Source organism: Amphiura filiformis, chromosome 19 (genome assembly GCF_039555335.1).
Source record: "Amphiura filiformis chromosome 19, Afil_fr2py, whole genome shotgun sequence".
NCBI lineage: Eukaryota > Metazoa > Echinodermata > Ophiuroidea > Amphilepidida > Amphiuridae > Amphiura > Amphiura filiformis.
In genome coordinates, this window is record NC_092646.1 from 55,954,755 (window position 1) to 55,973,557 (window position 18,803).

Genomic DNA, 18,803 nt, shown 5'->3' on the forward strand with positions numbered 1-18,803 from the left:
GTTATTAAACTAACACGCCCTGTCAAAATCAAGACTGTAGTTTTGTCAAAATGTGCGATTTTGACTAAAAACACAGGAACCGTCGTTTTATTATTACGATGGAAATATTAGTCGAACGCGTACACGATGTTCACTTCACATATACGAATGCAACGAAAACAATTAAGATTAAATACGTACCTGCGTTTACTAAGTCGACCCTAAATCCCTTTACCTGGCCAGATAACTGATCTCTGCAAATTAGAAAAACGAAAACATGTTTTAGAAGCAGTGGCGTATCCAGGGGGACAAAGGGGGACAGCTGCCCCCTGTGTCTTGCCCACACCTTGCCCCCTCCCTGTGGGATGGTGGCCGCCCAATATATACGATTTTGAGGCCATTTTTGTACCTTTTAACCTATTTTTGACCATTTTATGTCAATGTTTGCCCTCCCGCTTATAAGTTGTCTTTCCCCCTTTGTCCACCCTCTGAAAAAGTGCTGGCTACGCCACTGTAGACTTCTACCTATATCGACCGATATTTAGCACCAAGAATGAGCTGGCCAAATATTCTTATTGCCAATCTTGCATCGGTCTATTGTATATATGTTGTCCTGTTTGAGAATCTACGCCTTTTTTTTAAAACTGACAAGCCTTAGAGTTTCCCAGTAAAGCGACCAAATGTATGTGGTGATATTTAAAATATGTTTTTGCAACAAACTTTCAAAGTTTTTATATGTGAAAGCCATATTTGTCTGCTATAATTGGCAACAAAGCAGATCTCGTTTGATAAAACAGTTTTGAAGATATGGTCCCAGATAACAAATGTGGTTTCATGGTACATTTTTGTTCACTTCAAGTCGCACAATTATTTCACGCTTAGAAATTGCAACTTGCAAAAAACCGCCGGCGTTTGTTTTAATTTATGTACTATTTCTTACATGTAAATGGTATTATGGGTTCCATGTCCCATTGCAATATTCCATATTCTATCATCCTTCGCATTGGAGCCTGCGGAATGAGAAGAAACCCTTTTATTCTTTGTAATATTATGCAAAGAAATAATCAAAATGTGTCCTGCTTGGTATGCCACTTTATAATGTCATTATTTTCATCAACATAAATTTTTCATCAAAATGTTTCACACCAATACAAGCATTAGCAGCGTACTATTCATTTTGCTCCACGTTGTTCCGAACCATGCGTTTATACAATTAATATAATTATAATAATAATCCACGGAGAACATACAAACCTTCTTGTCCAGTTACGGCAACCGTTGTTGTACCCCCATTCTGCGCAAAGCTTATTAACGCCACAACCAAAGCAACTAAAGACAATAGTATTGCAATAACCACCGAAATGAGAAGCAGCTTAGTTACACCAGAACCGCGCTCTTGTGAGAGAATTTTACTAGTATCACTCGAATCTAAAGTTTCCATATTTGTTTTATAGGTAGACATACAAGTTGTAGAAATGATATAGGCTTCTGTATACGGCTTTGCTTAATAATAAGCCCTTTATTGTACGCAATATGTCTGAGATATAGTTATTCGTAGATGGTTGTGAGCTTCATCATAGCTTAAAAGGATTTAAAACGGCTGGTATCGTAATTGACTGGTCAAGTTCGGGGATCAAGTCCTGGCCTCAGCTGAATGCCTAGCAGCACTTGAGTTGTTGATACATGCATGAATTGGTGGTTTTGTAGTAGTGCCAAATTATATTATACAAATTGAGTACTTTAGTAATTTGAAGAAGCTTGGATTGATGATTCGTTCAAGTATACATTAAAATACATAAATTGATAAATAACAACATTTTACTCAAGTTAGACTATCTTTTGAATAAAGTGCTCAATCCCAAAAGGGAGAGCGTAAATTGATAAATAGATATTAAAATAAAAATAGTACATACATATAGAACTAAAAGGAAACTTAACAAGCCGACAGTTCTATACTTTATTCAGCGAATGGCGACTAGATCTAAACACGAGACAAATTCGAAACAAAATATTAATATGTCATTATCAGTCAATTGTAATAATAGCATTCATTTGTTTGAAAATGGATTTTGCGAATAAATACTTGTCTATAAAATGGAAACTAGACTTTTAAATTTAAATACAGGACTTCTAAAAGCTAACCTAGTAGCCAACGTTAATGGCGGTGTACTTTCCTCAGGCTTATGTGGTTTAGAGCCTTACTATATCTCCCAGTAGCGTAGCGTGGGTCATCCGAAGGGGGGGGGGGCACCGACCATGATTGGGATGGGAGGCACCGGGTCTGATTGGGGGGCGGGGCACGAGCCGTGTTTTTGGCAATGTTCCTATGGGATTTTCTAAATTTTGCAACCGATTGGGGGGCGGGGGGGCACTGTTATCTCCCTAGGGCAAAAAAGAGGGCGAAAGGCAATTGTTGCAGGTAAAACTAGAGATTTTTCTTATTTTCATTCTTGGGTGTATAAAACGTTGTCGAAATGTGTCTAATCATGCAAAATTTATATAAAATTACCTGGACCTGATTTTTAGGCTCTCTGTAATTTCGTCACAACCCACAAAACCAAGGTATTTCCGAACACTCCCTGAAAGTGCAGTTTTTGCATTACCAATCACCTACGGTATGTACATTTTATGATAATTTCCTTTAGCAAAAAATATTAAAAATAAGGAAACAAAATACCGATCCAAAACTCCCTGGCCTCAAATAAAAACCTTTGCCCCCCCCCACATACACAAATAAACCACACCGCACCAAATTTGTGGAAGCCAATTTACAACCCTTAAGGAATCGGATATTAACATGCATACAGTGTTTTGGTGGGAGCTGAGAGTACACCAGACATATCGAATTGCATTCGTACTCAGATCATTTAATAAGGAAGACCATAGCCTCAGCTAGAACATGGTACATGTAAATAGTTTGTTACAGTTGTTCTTCCAAATTTGTCACAAAATGGGTCAGAGCAGCTTTACCCCATGACACCACCTTATCTTGCCTTAAATGAAAAATGAAAAACTGACCTATTATCTTAGAAACAGATTTACCAGCGCAACACAGATACACAACCGATTTTCTTCAGTCAACGTTTATCAAAGCAGTTTCACCTTTATCTTCTCTGTACTTTTTACAACTTTTCTTTAATTAATTATTGTGTCCATCATTTTGTTTTAATTCTTTTACTTCAATCAGTATCTTGTGTGGCCACCGTATTTTTTTTCACAACTGATATGCACCGACATCTGATGCTCCTGATTATAGGCATCCGATCTGTTGATCAAACTTGTTCCCTGAGAAGAATTCCACGCAGACCACCCATTTAGTATCGGGAGCTATCCTATGTTGACCTTCATTCTTAAAGCCTTAAGGGATCTAGAATGAGCGTTTATGGCGTTTCGACAGTATTTTTTGTGGGACATGAGAGCACCTCAGACGTATCGAATTGCATTCTGAATACGAAGCATGTCTTTCTGATATCAAATAATTTTCATTTTTGAAATTCACGATATAATACAAATTTTATGACAAATTATTAAAATTTGATATTTTTCAAATTTTGATATATAACAGTCCTCGAAATAATTTTATAAATCTAATGATATATTCTTAAAGTGTATGTAGTGGGAGGAAAAGCCGACGATCAATTGAAAATGTTGACCTTTTATATTGAAGATATGGATTTTTTCTCAAAAAGACCTATTTGTTTTTAGTGTTTTGGGAAAAAAAATCCATATCTTCAGTACGAAAGGTCAAAATTTTCAATTGATCGTCGGCTTTTCATCCCACCTACATACAGTTTAAGTATAAATCATCAGATTTATAAAGTTTACTTCAAGTACTGTTAAATATCAAAAATATCAATTTTTAATGATTTGCCATAAAATGTGTAAAATGCGAATTTCAAAAAATCTAAATAATTTGATATCAGAAGGACATTCTTCGTATTCAGAATGCAATTCGATATGTCTGATGTGCCCTAATGTCCCACAATAAATACTGTCCAAACGTTCATACCCCTTCCCTTAATGTACGATCTTTTTAAATTTTTAGATTGTTCTTTTTTTCTTTTCAATAGTTAATATGCAATCATTGTGAAATCCCAATACATTTGGACGCAAAAAACATTGGAAATTTGCGAAGAAACAACATAAACTTCACCTCTATCTCTCGAAATATCTCGCACTTTTTATATTAGGCCGGCGAGTGCGGCCTCAGAGTTAGTCTCCTACGCAGCCGAGGGACCGTAACCAAACTGGCTTCGTAGGAGACTACGATTTGCGATCGTTCGGACATATTATCACAATCTGAAAAATTATAATATGTCGGACCAACAGTAAATCATCCCGTTATACTACAAATAGGGCGAATTTGACAGTTTGCTCATAGATTTAAGTTGGAACATGTGTAAGTATTGTAAATATGCCAAAAAATCGGTTTTGAAAAAAATAAAGGTATATTCTGAAAAAGATCGTACATCCAGGTGAAAGTCATGTAATCCACAAACACCTCAATTTTCAGAGTGAGAATGTGATCTACCTTATCATATCTGCTAATTGCCAAGTGCAGTATGTGGGAGAGACTGGTCGTATCCTGGAAACCAGACTGACTGAGCATTGTGCTGATGCTCGTCTTAACAGAAATACACCAGTAGCTAAACATTTCAACCTCCCAGGACATTCTGCAAATCACATTACTGTCATGTGTATTGACAAACCCCCAAAGACTGACACTTTCATGCGAAAGAAACTTGAGAAAGACTGGATCTCTAAACTTCAGACAACCCAACCACTTGGCTTAAATGTTAAAGATTAACATGCCAGTGTATCTTTATTAGGCCTATGTATCTTGTTAGCATTTATTACTGGACCTACATAATGTTTGATGTGTCAATTCACATTTGGCTTTCTTATTGTAGGCCTCCTTTTTCACTTTTCTTAATATATTATTTTGTAGGTCTATAAACATTATTTGTTCTATAAGGGGGTATCCAAAAGTTTTTGACATCACCCAGAAGCGAAGGAGCTATATCGATGAAATTTTGTCAGTGTGATTCCTGGTCCTTCTCTACATTATGGTCCAAAATTGGTCTCATAAGTATGTTTACTTTTTTTACAGGTGGCGCTAGATGGGTAGTAGGCGCATAACCTGTAAAATGGTGAAAATTGAGGCACGCAGCGTGATTAAGTTCCTGCATTTGAAGGGTTAGGCCTACAATGCTCAGAAAATCTATGATGAAATGAAAGCTATCCGCTACGGTGATGATTGCTCATCATATGGCACTGCTGCTTTTTGTAAAAGGAATTTCCAAACTGGCCACATGTCCCTCACAGATGAGCCAAGAAGTGGACGTCCATCACTTTCGGATGGTGCGGCCACAGTGAAGAAATTCAAGAAAGTGGAGGATCTTATCATGAAAAGGTTATGCGCCTGCATCTAGCGCCACCTGTAAAGAAAGTAAACATACTTATGAGACCATTTTTGGACCATAATGTACATAAGGACTAGTAATTACACTGACAAAAATAGTCTCATAAGTATGTTTACTTTCTTTACAGGTGGCGCTATGGGCAGTAGGTAGTCTGATAATTGTTTTAGCTTGAAACTTATAGGCTCTTTTCCAATGTGCAAAGATACGCTTGAGCGTAGTCAAGGTTACAGTTCAACTATAGCCGAGTCATTGAAGCATCATATTTCACAGCAGCAGATAACAATGAAAACGTTTAACAACATTACAGGTTGACGATGACAAATCCCGTATGGCACAATATAGAGAATAACTATGTTAATATCCAATGCATAATTCCTTCGGATCTTTTCCGGGCATATGGCCTGTAAAAAAAAAAAAAAAAAAACCCAATGTGATGCGATCATGCAAAATCAGGCGGTACTCTGAAGTATTGATTTGAGATATAGCCAAACAAAGGAAATATTTGCTTTTGTTTCCTGCTGTTTTGGAAACTCTTTAATTGCTCATATATATCTCTGGAACTGGTTGTTCAATTTCAAATTTCAATGGGGTTTTCTGCAAAATGCAGCTTTGTAAATGCTCTGGACTATAATAAAGAAACTGAAAATAGAATGTCTCCGAGTTCCGACTGATTTTGCTTGATCGCATCAAATATGAGAACATTAAAGTCTTATCGACGATTTGCATACGGTTTGACGAACGCCAAACCAAGGAAAGGACGAAGTTCAGAACAAAGCATGATGCAGTCATGTCTACAGTAGAATTCATCTCGACCTTTGCAGGACTTAAACCCCATTAAAAGCTATTAAACCAAGATAACACTCATTGAAACAGCTCAACTGATTAAATCGGATCTTCGCTGGTTGTGCACAAGTGTCTGTTTTACATGTGCGATATCGCAATAAAGCTGGTATTATAGCTTCAGTTGGGTAACCGATTATAAAGGAAACGAAAGGAAACAATGGTATGTGTACCTTTGTTCACGAAATGAGACAATGGCGTGCTTTTTGTAAACCAGCATTCTTGAAAATGAGCAACATAATGATTGTTGACTTAACACGGTTTGGAAATAATTTCTTCATATTTTTGGTGTACTTTTAATATTGGCCGGTTATTTTTTCACACAGCGACGTTAACTAGGCAATGTACTATTACCTATAACATTAACTAAAACACCAAAGTACGCATATTTCCAAACATCTAAATTAGCTAAGAATTTAGGACATGTTACAAAACTATATTTTCTAGAACTTTAGAAGAGTACTTTTAATATTGGCCGGTTATTTTTCACACAGCGACGTTAACTAGGCATATCCCCATACTTTTAACGTAGGCTATTTGTAGAGGTCACGCGTCAATGGGAAAGAGCACTGTGTATTGTGTATAGGAAAACGGACAGTAACTGCAGTATGGCTAATCATCAGCACTAGAAACGCAGGGTTTGTCGCAACAAAAAACCCCAAGTCGTGAGAAATCAATTCTTTAATGTGGCACATGACTCTATAGCATGATATTGTTTGTATTTTTTTCATACAATTTAAATAGATATCAAGACAGAAGACCATGGCGATGAATTATGTACATCTGCGTTATTATTTCCAACGTTTAGGCGGATTGGGCTATTTTTGCGGTACTGTTGGACACACAAAGCGAAGTATATAACAATGAAAGAACCTAAATCAAAAGTTGCACTTTTATATTCTAATTAATGAAAGCACGACGCTATTTTAAAAGTGCTAATCGATGGAAAGCTTTGTGATAGTTCTCTTTTTTTTAGAACGCTTTGTATACAAATCAATTGAGCATGCAATGGATCAAACTGCAACGTTTGAATTCCTATCTTCCTTGGGTTTTTATATCATCGTGTATTTATTTCTTGAGCGACTTCAACGAACGAGGTCTTGAGCTAAATGATACACGTAGAGCTATTGACTGCTGGTTCCAATTATGGCATATCTGTCTTTGTTGAATAGATTCATTAGGGTTTTTTTTAATATTTCCATTTTGCTTGACAAAACCTAATGAATTTGTACTCACTGCAATATTTCCTTGGGCGGTAACATGACAAAAAAATCTAGAGAAGTGCAGGAAGCGATGGAAATCAGAAGAACAGGGTCCAAGACCATGAACAGAGAGAAGGGGACATATTTCCTAAGTCGCGTCTACGATCCTCTGGAAAAGAAGTAGCGGAAACCAGTTTCCCGGGTAAGTGGATCAGATGACCATATCAGTCATACCTGATGAAGTCCTCCGATGTGAAGGATGAAATATTATAGTGAGTAAAAATTCACTTGGTTTTGTCAAGCAAAATGGAGATATATTCACATCTGACTTTGTTTAAGATATAAAGGGATGAATATAACTGGTGCCTTAATTCTTTTGCGCTTGCGGATTATGAACATTAGTTCCAACAATGAATATAATAAAAGCAACATTATTTATATTAAATATTACACAAGCAGGATATCAAAACAGGAAAACAGAGATCAATATCCAGAAAACGAGTACATTGGGATATAATTTTACTAAGCGCATATTTTTTTTCTTATGCTTATGTTTGTTGAGAATAATGCATTGTTGCCGAAGCGTTTTCAATAATCACGGTGTCCTACTAAATAAACCATACCATGTTCGTCTTTAACGTCCTGGCATATCTCCCAATATTCCGATGTTTGTATAAGTCGTTCCAGTGCAGGATCCCACCATTCTACTAGAGGATTATCCATACGCATCATAATAGCGGCACCTGATGCGTCCATAGAGCAGTCCAATACAGGATCGTCTAGTCTCTGCAAGCCAGGTTTTAGATCGATATGGCTATATGCAATACACGCATCCACCTTATACAAAATAAAAATAATAACATTAAATGAACCATAGTGCACGTATGTCCACGGCAAATTCACTGTGACCTTTCCAGCCATAAACCCGCTTAGTGAAGATTAAACCGAGATATGCTGTACTAAACCATTATAGTAATCGATTGTCCAACGCAAATTTATTACCACGTGATAATATTAATCCAATCGCTACGGTCGACTAATCCAATCGATAATAACGATATTGACAGGTACGGGCGGAGCTACACTGACTCCGTTTTGGGGGTATTTTTCACTGGTTTGCTGTTATTTACTCATCAAGACGGTCCACCGTTATTATAAGGACTATGCTAATGATATAAAGATTGACATGTAGAGAATAAACCATACTTGATTGACAGAAAGTACTCAATTTGTACCTATTACGGTTTCGTGACACCCTACGGTGAAGCAAAATGTGCATTGGAATAACAGGGAGTTTGGATATAGATGATATATTTCTTTCTTATACAAATGTATGGTCCCCCGTTATTAAAGCTTGTACCGGGTCGAAAATTCAGATATTTTGAAAAGAATAAGTAATTGAAACGTAGAGAAAGTACTAAAATCATAGCTTTTATACTTTCTCATATGTCATGTCAAAAAAAGACACTTTTGGGCAGGATCGTAAATGGAGAAATAGCCAAAAATCTGCCCGGGGTGATTTAATCACAGTTTGTGTTTGTTGCGAATTTGTGATGCTTTTTATGTTAAAATATTGCCTGATAGTTTCAGACCGGAATATAACTGGCATCTTGCATTTTTGAGACATTTTTCAAGGTAATTCCTACTCTCAACATTGTCAATAATATTTTTAAAGGCCGATATCTCAATTTCCAATTTTATAATACCATAACTTGCGAACTCAATATCTTCGCTTAGGAATGTCCGATTTCATTGGGGAAAACGGTGTTGTGGAGCAAAATATCTGTATATTTAAGATATGTAAAAACCTCAAAATTGATAACCTGTCATGACATGACACGTCACATATATGACGCTAACTAGTTCATATCCTATATCTACAACACAGCGCTACCAGTAGGGTTCAATTGCCTATTGTGAGCGCCCCTGTGTTGTGTGCATACATGTAGTTAACAATAACTGCATGATGCGTTGAACACATATGAGCATGATTTTGACTATTAGTGTCATTTTTGGTTCGTTTATTGGTCTCTATTTTTTTTTAATTGTCGTTGTTGTATATGTGGTGGGGGTGTGTGTGGGGTTGTGTGTGGAAGGATGTTGGTAGTGTTTGGTATGTGTAATGGATATGGTGAGGTGCGGGAGCGGGTGTGTGTAGGGGTTGGTGTATGGGATGGGATGGGGTGGGTGTGTGGGTGATGGGGGTAGGTTGGTGCGTTTTGCAGTATTTGGCCTTCTACCAAGGACTCTCACTGCACAACATATGGATACGAGAACCTAGTAAAGTCCTCTGAAAATGAAACATTTGACTTGTCTGATATTACCGATTTTCTGAGGATCTGGCATGACAGCACATGGACAAAGAAAGATATGTAGACATTAAATATGTCCTCATCTTGGTTTGCATCTGCATGTGTGTTTTCTGATAGTCGATATGGCATAAAGGACTATAGTGGAGTAATAGCAACAATGGAAACGTATAACCTACCTCACCAGAAAGAACAGCATTTAACATGTCATCAGGCAAAGGGTAGTGATGTATTTGTGTAACTGAAAGTGTAGATCCCTGAAAAAAAAATCAAATTATATTTTTGAAACTGGCTTATAAATTAACAACAAAAGTGACGGACGACCACTTAGTGGAGCACGGTTGTAGCGTAAGTGCCATATATTGCATTTACTACTCTCTAATTATAACGACGGCCTTCTTCAACCTTCTTCAACCACCCTTACCATGGACAAAGAAATTGGTTCTTATTTGTTAACAGAAGATATTTGTCAAAAGCAATAACTTGTTTACGACGTTATAAGTACGTACACAAATGTGGCCAGGGGCCGAAACCACCTACTCCAAGTACAAAAACAAGGCTTCCACTTTTACAACCCTTGGGAAACTTGGGTTGCTGGTCGGCTAACATAAGAAGTTAACCGCCTAACTTACAAGGCCTGGGTTTCTTTCTTTTCCTAAAACTGTAACGTATATAGAACACGTTATTATAAACACCAGAGCTCTGTGAACATACCTTTATAGAAGTTTGACGAGCCAAACAGAATTCATCATTGATAAACCCGTCTATAAATCCAAACGTCATATTAGTTACATCCGTAGGATTGAATCCACGTGGGTTTCCAGTCTTGATGATGAAATGATAATCTACAGGTTTGGACCATGTCTTACTGAATTTAAAAGTCCGAGCTCTGCTGTGACTTTTAATCCAACCTGTAAGCGAACATGCCAACATAACAATTTGTTACCATAATCTTCACTTTAAATTCCCATCAATTCAACTCAAACAATTATATCAGGAATTTAATTCAACTCAAATCTGATAGCCTATGGGCCGTAGCCCGCAAAGTGTTACCAAATTAAAAAACAAAATAAAAGACAAACAAACAAACATACAAGCAAACTGTAACTTTAAAATGTAAGATATTTGCCTTTAGGAGCGTATCCAGGATTTTAAAATGGAGGGGGTAGGGCGTCAACAATTTAAACCGTCAACAATGCACGCAATATGCAATGTCCCAACAAACACACAAATCTTCTTAAAACGTTTATCCAAAATATCGGGTTACAAAAAGAGCACGAATATGTTTTTAAAATGTTATTGTATAATATTTTAGGCAAACATTTTTGCAAAATAATTTGTCAGCAGTTACATAACATTCTGTATAGAACGTTTTCAATTTTATGAATGTTTTTGAAACGTTTTATACCCTTTATACAACCCGACATTTAAACCTTTTCTGTATTAAAACGTTGTGTATTTGCTGGGGCATTTTGTGATACATACTTTAAATATTAATTACCTGCGCAAGCATCATACCATCCACTCATTAGACCAACACCTCCTCGTTGTACTTGGCCTTTTTCTGAATCCCAACAGTGTTGCCAGACGTCATACACCAAGTTACAGTTCTTATTTCCCATTCGACAAACTGTTAAAGAACATCACCAACACCATGTTAAGAAACATATTACAATGCACAATACAGGCATTTTTGTTTTGAATTGATTAAAATGTACATGTGGTTGTTGGACAAGAAAAACCTCATATATACTTTAAAACTGCCAATATATTTCATAGGAAGTTTTAGTTTAAACACGTTAAGGGGACAATGGGACATAGGAGGTTTTTGCTGCTCAAAGACGATGTAGTTTTACCAGTAAATTTGCAGTGGTGTCTAAAGTTGGATATATTATTTACGAAGTTAGCTTTAAAAACTAAGACGAAACACGTACCCGCGTTCACCATGTCTACCAAAAAACCCCTTAACTGGCCAGATATCGGATCTCTGCAAAATAGAAAACATTATATTTTGATAAAACTAAGTTCTATGAGGTTTAAAGTCAAAGTTACAACTCTATATAGGGGTGAGGGTGGTGCAATAATTATGTGTACCCCAAGGGTAGTGAGTTTCCAAAAATCACTTCCCCGGCCGTGCCAAACAATAATTAGGCCTAACCACCCCCCCCCCCCCTCAAGACGTGCCAAGAAAGAAACCGTTGCCAACCCTTTTTTACCGGCCTAGAAATCATTGCCTCCCCTGGAAGGGAAGAAGTGCAGCAAAAACACCCATTTATGGTGATATTTCATTGTCTTTCCAGGTAAAAGAACAGAATTTTTTCTTTCACATACTTTTTATTCCACAAAAATCGCACTTACAGTTCCCAAGAAACTGGGATTTGAAGTGAAGCATCTTCCGCGATCAAATGTATTATTAATGTATTTTATTGTTTTTCAAGCAGTGATATTTATTATGTATTTTATTGTTTTTCATGTGGCGATATATAACATTTCTATAGTCAAAATTCTGTATCTCAAAAAGCAAATACGCTATTATCATGTTATCTTCACAGCAAATTGTAATAAATCAAGTACCTGCTTCTTTTACATGTTGGATATAATAAATTGCCATCTAATTTGCATAAAAAATTTAAAAGGTGTTTCTAGATGTTTCTAGGATTTTTCTAATTTTGCCTTTTTGAGCCTTCAAAATAGAACCGATGGATTTGAATGAAATTTTCACAGAATGTGTGTTTTGTTATTTGTAAAAAAAAGTATGAGAGTAGATTTTTGAATTTTGTTTTTGTTTTGACGCACTGTCACATTTTTTAGGTCAAAAAATCACTTTTTTGGCGTTATCAGGTTTTGGACTTTTTTCCAAAAATTAAGCATTTTATAAAAATCTGCTCTCATACTTTTTTTTTTGTTGCTTTTTAACTTTCATTTAAAACAAAAATTACATCTCTAGCATCTACGGTTGCGTTCCGGTTCTATTTTGAAACCCGACACCTAAAATCCAAGATGGCCGCCAATTAAATATGTAAATGAGATATTGTTTTGGATTTTTCTGATTTTTTGGTCTCAAGTGTAATTTACCCCAAGTTTGAAGTTCCTAGCATGTTTAGTTTAAAAAAATGATTTTTGGTGCACTTCTTCCCTTAAACATGCAAGACTTTGGGGAACCCACATTTAAAACCTTAAATTGTGTGATCTTATATTGCGAGCCTAGCGAGCAATGGCATTTTGAAATAAATCTTGAATACCCTGCGCACAAGTACATGTATAACCCTAACCCTAATTCTTATCCACCCTAACTCTAAATCTAACTCCAATTTTAATTCTTACCTAACCCAAACCCAACATTGGCCAGATATGGCAAAAATGTACCTTGACAAAAACTCTCAAATTATGTTGTTACAATGTTTTACTTATTCTTACATGTAAATGTAATTAGATTGGTAATGTCCCATTGCAATATTCCATATCCTCCCATCCTCCGCATTGGAGCCTGCATAACAAGGACAAAAACATTTTACCATTTATATGATGCAATTGAAATAATCAAAATCAAGCGGAAAATTTGTTTGATGCGATTGCTTTCAATAATTTGCCAGAAAAGTTTTAACATTAATTCCAGAATTGTTAGCGTACCATAAATTGTTTTATGTCATTTCGAATAATGCGTTAATAAATAAAGAGCCCGCTTATTTCATTTTGTGTAAAAAATTATTAAGGATTCAAACCAAGGATAAAAAAAAATCAAAAACGAAAATAAAAAACAAGAAAAACTTATTTCCACTGTGTTCTGTGATGAGACATATTATACAAAGAATAAAAAAATATTTAGATAAATATACACACCGTCTTGTCCAGTGACAATAACGGTGGATGTATCGCCATTCTGTGTTAAGCTTATTAACGCCACAACCAAAGCAACGGAAGATAATAGTATTGCAATAACCACCATCAGCATTAGAAGCTTATTTGCACCAGAAGCGCGTCCCTGTGCAAGAATCATACCAGTGTCACTCGCATCTAAAGTTTCCATATTCATAGCGTCGATAGAGGTAATGTACGTTGTATGCAGAAATGGAAATAACACGTTATAACGTTTCTTCTTAATATATACTTCTATACCGATAAACAAGTTGAGATCGTTGAATTAGCAGAAGCTTTTTACGCAAGAGAGTCTATTATTACTTAATAATTTAATATCCCATGTCAATTTCTGCTCCTCGTTAATACTCGATACAATTATGTATTATTATACAGCGATGATTTTAGGCGAGGATGTGTTATGTTGATCGAAGTTGAACTTCGTGATTAAAGTGGAGGTAATGACAGACGTTAGTGTACCATCGCAGCTTGACCTTACCTTTTCTAATCTCTGAGTAAAGATCTGGCAGTTAGAACGAACCCGACCAAATTTAAGCCATGCAAATCTCAAATATTCAGGTCAAGCCCGGCATCTATCCCCCTTGGACTATCCCTGAATGATGAGAACATGTTAGAATGCATTATTCTTTATGCATTTACAGGGTTTGTGCAATTTGACTTTTTGGGAGGGGTGGCAGTTTTGATGGTTAACTTGCATTATCAGACTAAGATCCACGTTATGTTCCGAATTATCTGTTTATAGAAGAAATAGGAACACGTTAAGGCTGGTCGGAAAGGAGAACGACTTAGCGCTGCTTGCACTACAATATTGAGACAAATAAAGCTGACACACAATTCGAATGGTAATGGCACTAAGCGATCCCAACATGAAAGCTTGACATTAGGGTATAATTTTCACCCATTAGGCCGTGTAAAATTAATATTTTGGTTCTCGTCCCCTCCCTCCTCAATTTCTGGGATTTGTCATTTTTTTTTTATTTTTTAGATTTTTCAATTTTTTTAGACTTTGGAATGATTTATGAAATCTTCATACATATAAACAAGTTTATTAGAGAACAAGCATCACTTCCAAGTCTTTTGTGGTACTCTATGGGGTTTATCCCTCAGAATCTCACATTTGAAAAAAAAAAAAGGGGCCTCATCGTTTCCTCGAGCACTGTTGGAGAAGACCGAAAACTACTGACAATGCTAATTTTACATTGAAAAAAAAAACAAAAAAAAAAACACCTCCCTCATCAATTCATGAAAATCTTCTGGCCGAGAACCAAAACATTAATTTTATATGGCCTTATGCATGCTTCTTCTTGGGATGGTGGAAAGGACCAAAACTTTTGTTTTTATTTACATAATTGGCCTTATTATTTCAAGAGCCGCAAGTCTTATAGAAATATAAATTCCATTTCTTATTAGATCAATATTTAAAAAGTACACTGCAGTTTTATCGTTAAATGGCTTAATCTAGCAAATATAGCTCCTGCGCCGTGCACTTGCCTTAAAGAAACCTACCTTCTTGTGCAGTGACAATAACGCTGGATTCACCCCCATTCCGCGTCAAGCTTACTAACGCCACAACCAGAGCAACAGAAGATAATAATATTGAAATTACCACCAGCATTCCAAGCAACTTATTTTCACGAGAACCTCGTTCCTGTGCAAGAATTCTACCAGTATCACCCGACTCTAAAGTATCCATTTTCATTTGAATAAACGAGTGCGTTTCATATGCATCATAAGTAATAAAATGACATAGAACTTAAAGGAACATTCTTGGATTTCGAGCCTTTTTTTCTCAAAATGTTACCGTTACATTCAAAAATAGAGATGTTTGTATAGATCATAATTCAGACCTATTACAATAAAAGAAAAAAAGCGCAATGATTTAGGGCCAAACACTTTCTGTGATCATTTGTCTATAACTGGTCTTTACAGCCCTAGCCCCCATTTTAGGAACAAAAATGTGATTTAAAAAAAACGGACCTGTGCGAATTTTCTTAAATTGTCAGAGTATTTAGTATGAACATGTAGAAATATAATCAAGTAGTGGCCCTACCTGCTCTTCTCCGAAAAAATAAAAAGTCCCATGTACCTCAATGATAATGAAACTAGCTGCACACTTAACAATATATCACAATTATGCCAAACACTTTCTGTGATCAAAACTGTAGCCACTAGCCACACTTGTTCGGGATTTGTAAGCAATCGGCATTTAGCTGCATAAGCGTAGAACTAGCCCCGTTCCACAAACCGCGACGCCTCTCGAATAGCGAGCGGAGCGAGCACCGACAGCACAGAAACCAGTGCTACATAAGCGTTTAACAACCACGATATTTCACTAATCATGTTGTTTCCCTTCTTTGTGTGTGTGTTAAATTAGAGGATGTGATAGCAACAGATAGTCCTGTTTCAAAATTTAAAATTACATTTTGCATTTCTATTAAGGGTAGACGCGGTATTGTTGGTCGAAGCAGCCAAAAAATCGATATTCATAATCTAAATCAATATATTATTGAAAAATATCACTTTGATGTTTTGCAAAAGTTCATTCTATAAATCATATACATGTACTTTGAAAACTTCCTTGGTTTAGTGCTGTTAATGAGTTACTTGGTTTAGTGCTGTTAATGAGTTACTTGGTTTAGTGCTGTTATGAGTTACTTGGTTTAGTGCTGTTAATGAGTTACTTGGTTTAGTGCTGTTAATGAGTTACTTGGTTTAGTGCTGTTAATGAGTTACTTGGTTTAGTGCTGTTAATGAGTTACTTGGTTTAGTGCTGTTAATGAGTTACTTGGTTTAGTGCTGTTAATGAGTTACTTGGTTTAGTGCTGTTAATGAGTTACTTGGTTTAGTGCTGTTAATGAGTTACTTGGTTTAGTGCTGTTAATGAGTTACTTGGTTTAGTGCTGTTAATGAGTTACTTGGTTTAGTGCTGTTAATGAGTTACTTGGTTTAGTGCTGTTAATGAGTTACTTGGTTTAGCCGCTGTTAATGAGTTACTTGGTTTAGCCGCTGTTAATGAGTTACTTGGTTTAGTGCTGTTAATGAGTTACTTGGTTTAGTGCTGTTAATGAGTTACTTGGTTTAGTGCTGTTAATGAGTTACTTGGTTTAGTGCTGTTAATGAGTTACTTGGTTTAGTGCTGTTAATGAGTTACTTGGTTTAGTGCTGTTAATGAGTTACTTGGTTTAGTGCTGTTAATGAGTTATAACACAGTGTACTTTTTGGAACATTTCTAAAACATTGTATCTATTTGGATAATGATTTTGGAAATTTGAAATCATATTTGCCACACAAAGTTAATGTCTTTGAAGTTTTTAAAAAAACGTGGATATAATTACATCCAAAATGAAAGAATTCATTGTTTTATGTACGTTTTACAAAAGTGTTATTCTTTCAACCCTCTTTACAACATAACTTGAAAGAACCAGAGGACCAATAAAAGTATATCTGTGATATAGTAATTCTTCAACACACTCGCTATGAAATTATCAATGCAAATTTTGCAAAAGCTCACTACCATTCGCAAGATGCTATGAACAACAAAATCGCAACAGTTTAAAATAGTGTCTAACTTTAAGTGTCTTCCATCCCACAAAATAATGGCATTTTTTATTTCTATGCGTATAATAATGCCTTTTTGTAGCGGGTCTAGCGTGTAGCATATCAGCAGACAAATACTTCAGTGAGTGTCAGTTTGAGTTTTTAACCCGTAGATAACGTGAGTTCAGAAAAACAACCCACAATTTCAAGTTTAAGGACATTTTAGTGGTTCAAGACAAAATAAATAGATAAACGAAGAGCTTTGTTTCAAAACCCCTTACATCCACTTGCCCATTTTTTAGAACACATCAAAAAATCATCAAAAAAATCACTGATGAATGGGGGTTTGCAACAAAAGCAGCTTTTGGCGGAATGCTTGGGTAGGATGAGCATCCTGTCAAAAACTGCTTTTGTTGAAAAACACCTTATAATCAGTGATTATTTTGATGATATTTTGATGTGTTCTCATAATGGGCAAGTGGATGTAAGGGGTTTTGAAACAATTAAGCTCTTCATTAATAAATTGGACGTCGACAATAGTCAATAGGGTTATTAGGTGCCATGTAAAGATCAAATTGTAAGGCCTAAGGGGAAACCTGGTGTCAACTGATTTGACTATGTTACTAAAATGATAATGATGGTCATTACGTTGATGATGGTGATGATGATAATGATGACGCGGTGATGACGACGATGACGATGATGATGATGATGATTTAATGATAAATATAGATTTTTTGTTGTTGTTTTGTTTTTGTTTTAGAAACTTGGTTATTGATATTAATTAAAAATGTCATCCAAGGTTGTGTCATTTATATCCGTCAAGCATTCAAATTCGTCTCACCTGAGTTGTGAAAGCTATTTCGTCTTTTGCCATTCCTTTTATGACATTTTTGTTTTATATAAGATAATAATGGGGCTTAAAAATATACTCCTAAGTAAAAATTAAAACATATAATGTGTATAAAAAGACCAGAGTGCATAATTCTAAAATTATTTAAATTCAGAGCCAAGACTCTTCAAAACATGCAAAGAATGTCGTAAAGATGAGTATTTTAAATAAACACCAAAGTCCATGTAACTTGATAAAAAAGCTTATTATTTTAACATGAATCAAAGTGATCAATGACACAAATGTGAAATATAATGAAATTTAAATGAATTGTAATTACCGATTAATTAACTTGATTTCGAATTTCTGCGAGCACGGTGGTTTGGAAAAAAAATTGAAATGTATTTTGTACTAATATCAATGAGCAAAGTGTGAAAATAAGTAGGGAAACATAATAACTTGGTGTAATTAACTGGTGACACACTTTTGTCAAAAAGATGGAGGGTCTGCCATGTTTTTGCCCAAAATATTAATCACAGGTACAAAATTGATTGTGCATAAGGAAAGTACGCAGATTGATAATTTTGTATGGTGATTTTTGAAGCTCATAAGAAATTCTTAAAATAAGCTTGTACAGGGTGCCACCCCCCCAAACATCAACAAAAACCCTCATTGCCCTCTCATTTTCTCCCATTTCTCAAAAACAAACAAACGGAACACTCAATGTAGTCTCATTTTCTCCCATTTCTAAAAAGATGATCAAATTTATTTTGGTATGTAAAGAAACATTTTATCGTTAGCTTTA

At 35.7% G+C, this 18,803-nt stretch overlaps 1 protein-coding gene across 5 annotated transcripts in view; it reads right to left on the reverse strand.

Moving 5' to 3' along the window:
• LOC140141524 (uncharacterized) overlaps window positions 1-13,835 on the reverse strand; it is an 87,137-nt gene extending 73,302 nt beyond the window's left edge. The window contains exons 1-7 of one of the 5 annotated variants that reach the window (XM_072163425.1): window positions 13,594-13,835; window positions 13,171-13,240; window positions 11,688-11,740; window positions 11,255-11,383; window positions 10,468-10,664; window positions 9,933-10,010; window positions 8,068-8,281 (exon numbers count right to left, since the gene is read on the reverse strand). In XM_072163425.1, coding sequence (XP_072019526.1) covers window positions 8,068-8,281; window positions 9,933-10,010; window positions 10,468-10,664; window positions 11,255-11,383; window positions 11,688-11,740; window positions 13,171-13,240; window positions 13,594-13,786 — 934 coding nt within the window. In that variant the 5' untranslated portion in view covers window positions 13,787-13,835. Of the gene's footprint in view, window positions 1-180; window positions 234-919; window positions 990-1,233; window positions 1,661-8,067; window positions 8,282-9,932; window positions 10,011-10,467; window positions 10,665-11,254; window positions 11,384-11,687; window positions 11,741-13,170; window positions 13,241-13,593 lie in introns of those variants that run through there. The other 4 variants (XM_072163421.1, XM_072163424.1, XM_072163423.1 and 1 more) reach the window with 4 other exon arrangements.
• Window positions 13,836-18,803: the final 4,968 nt, after the last annotated feature.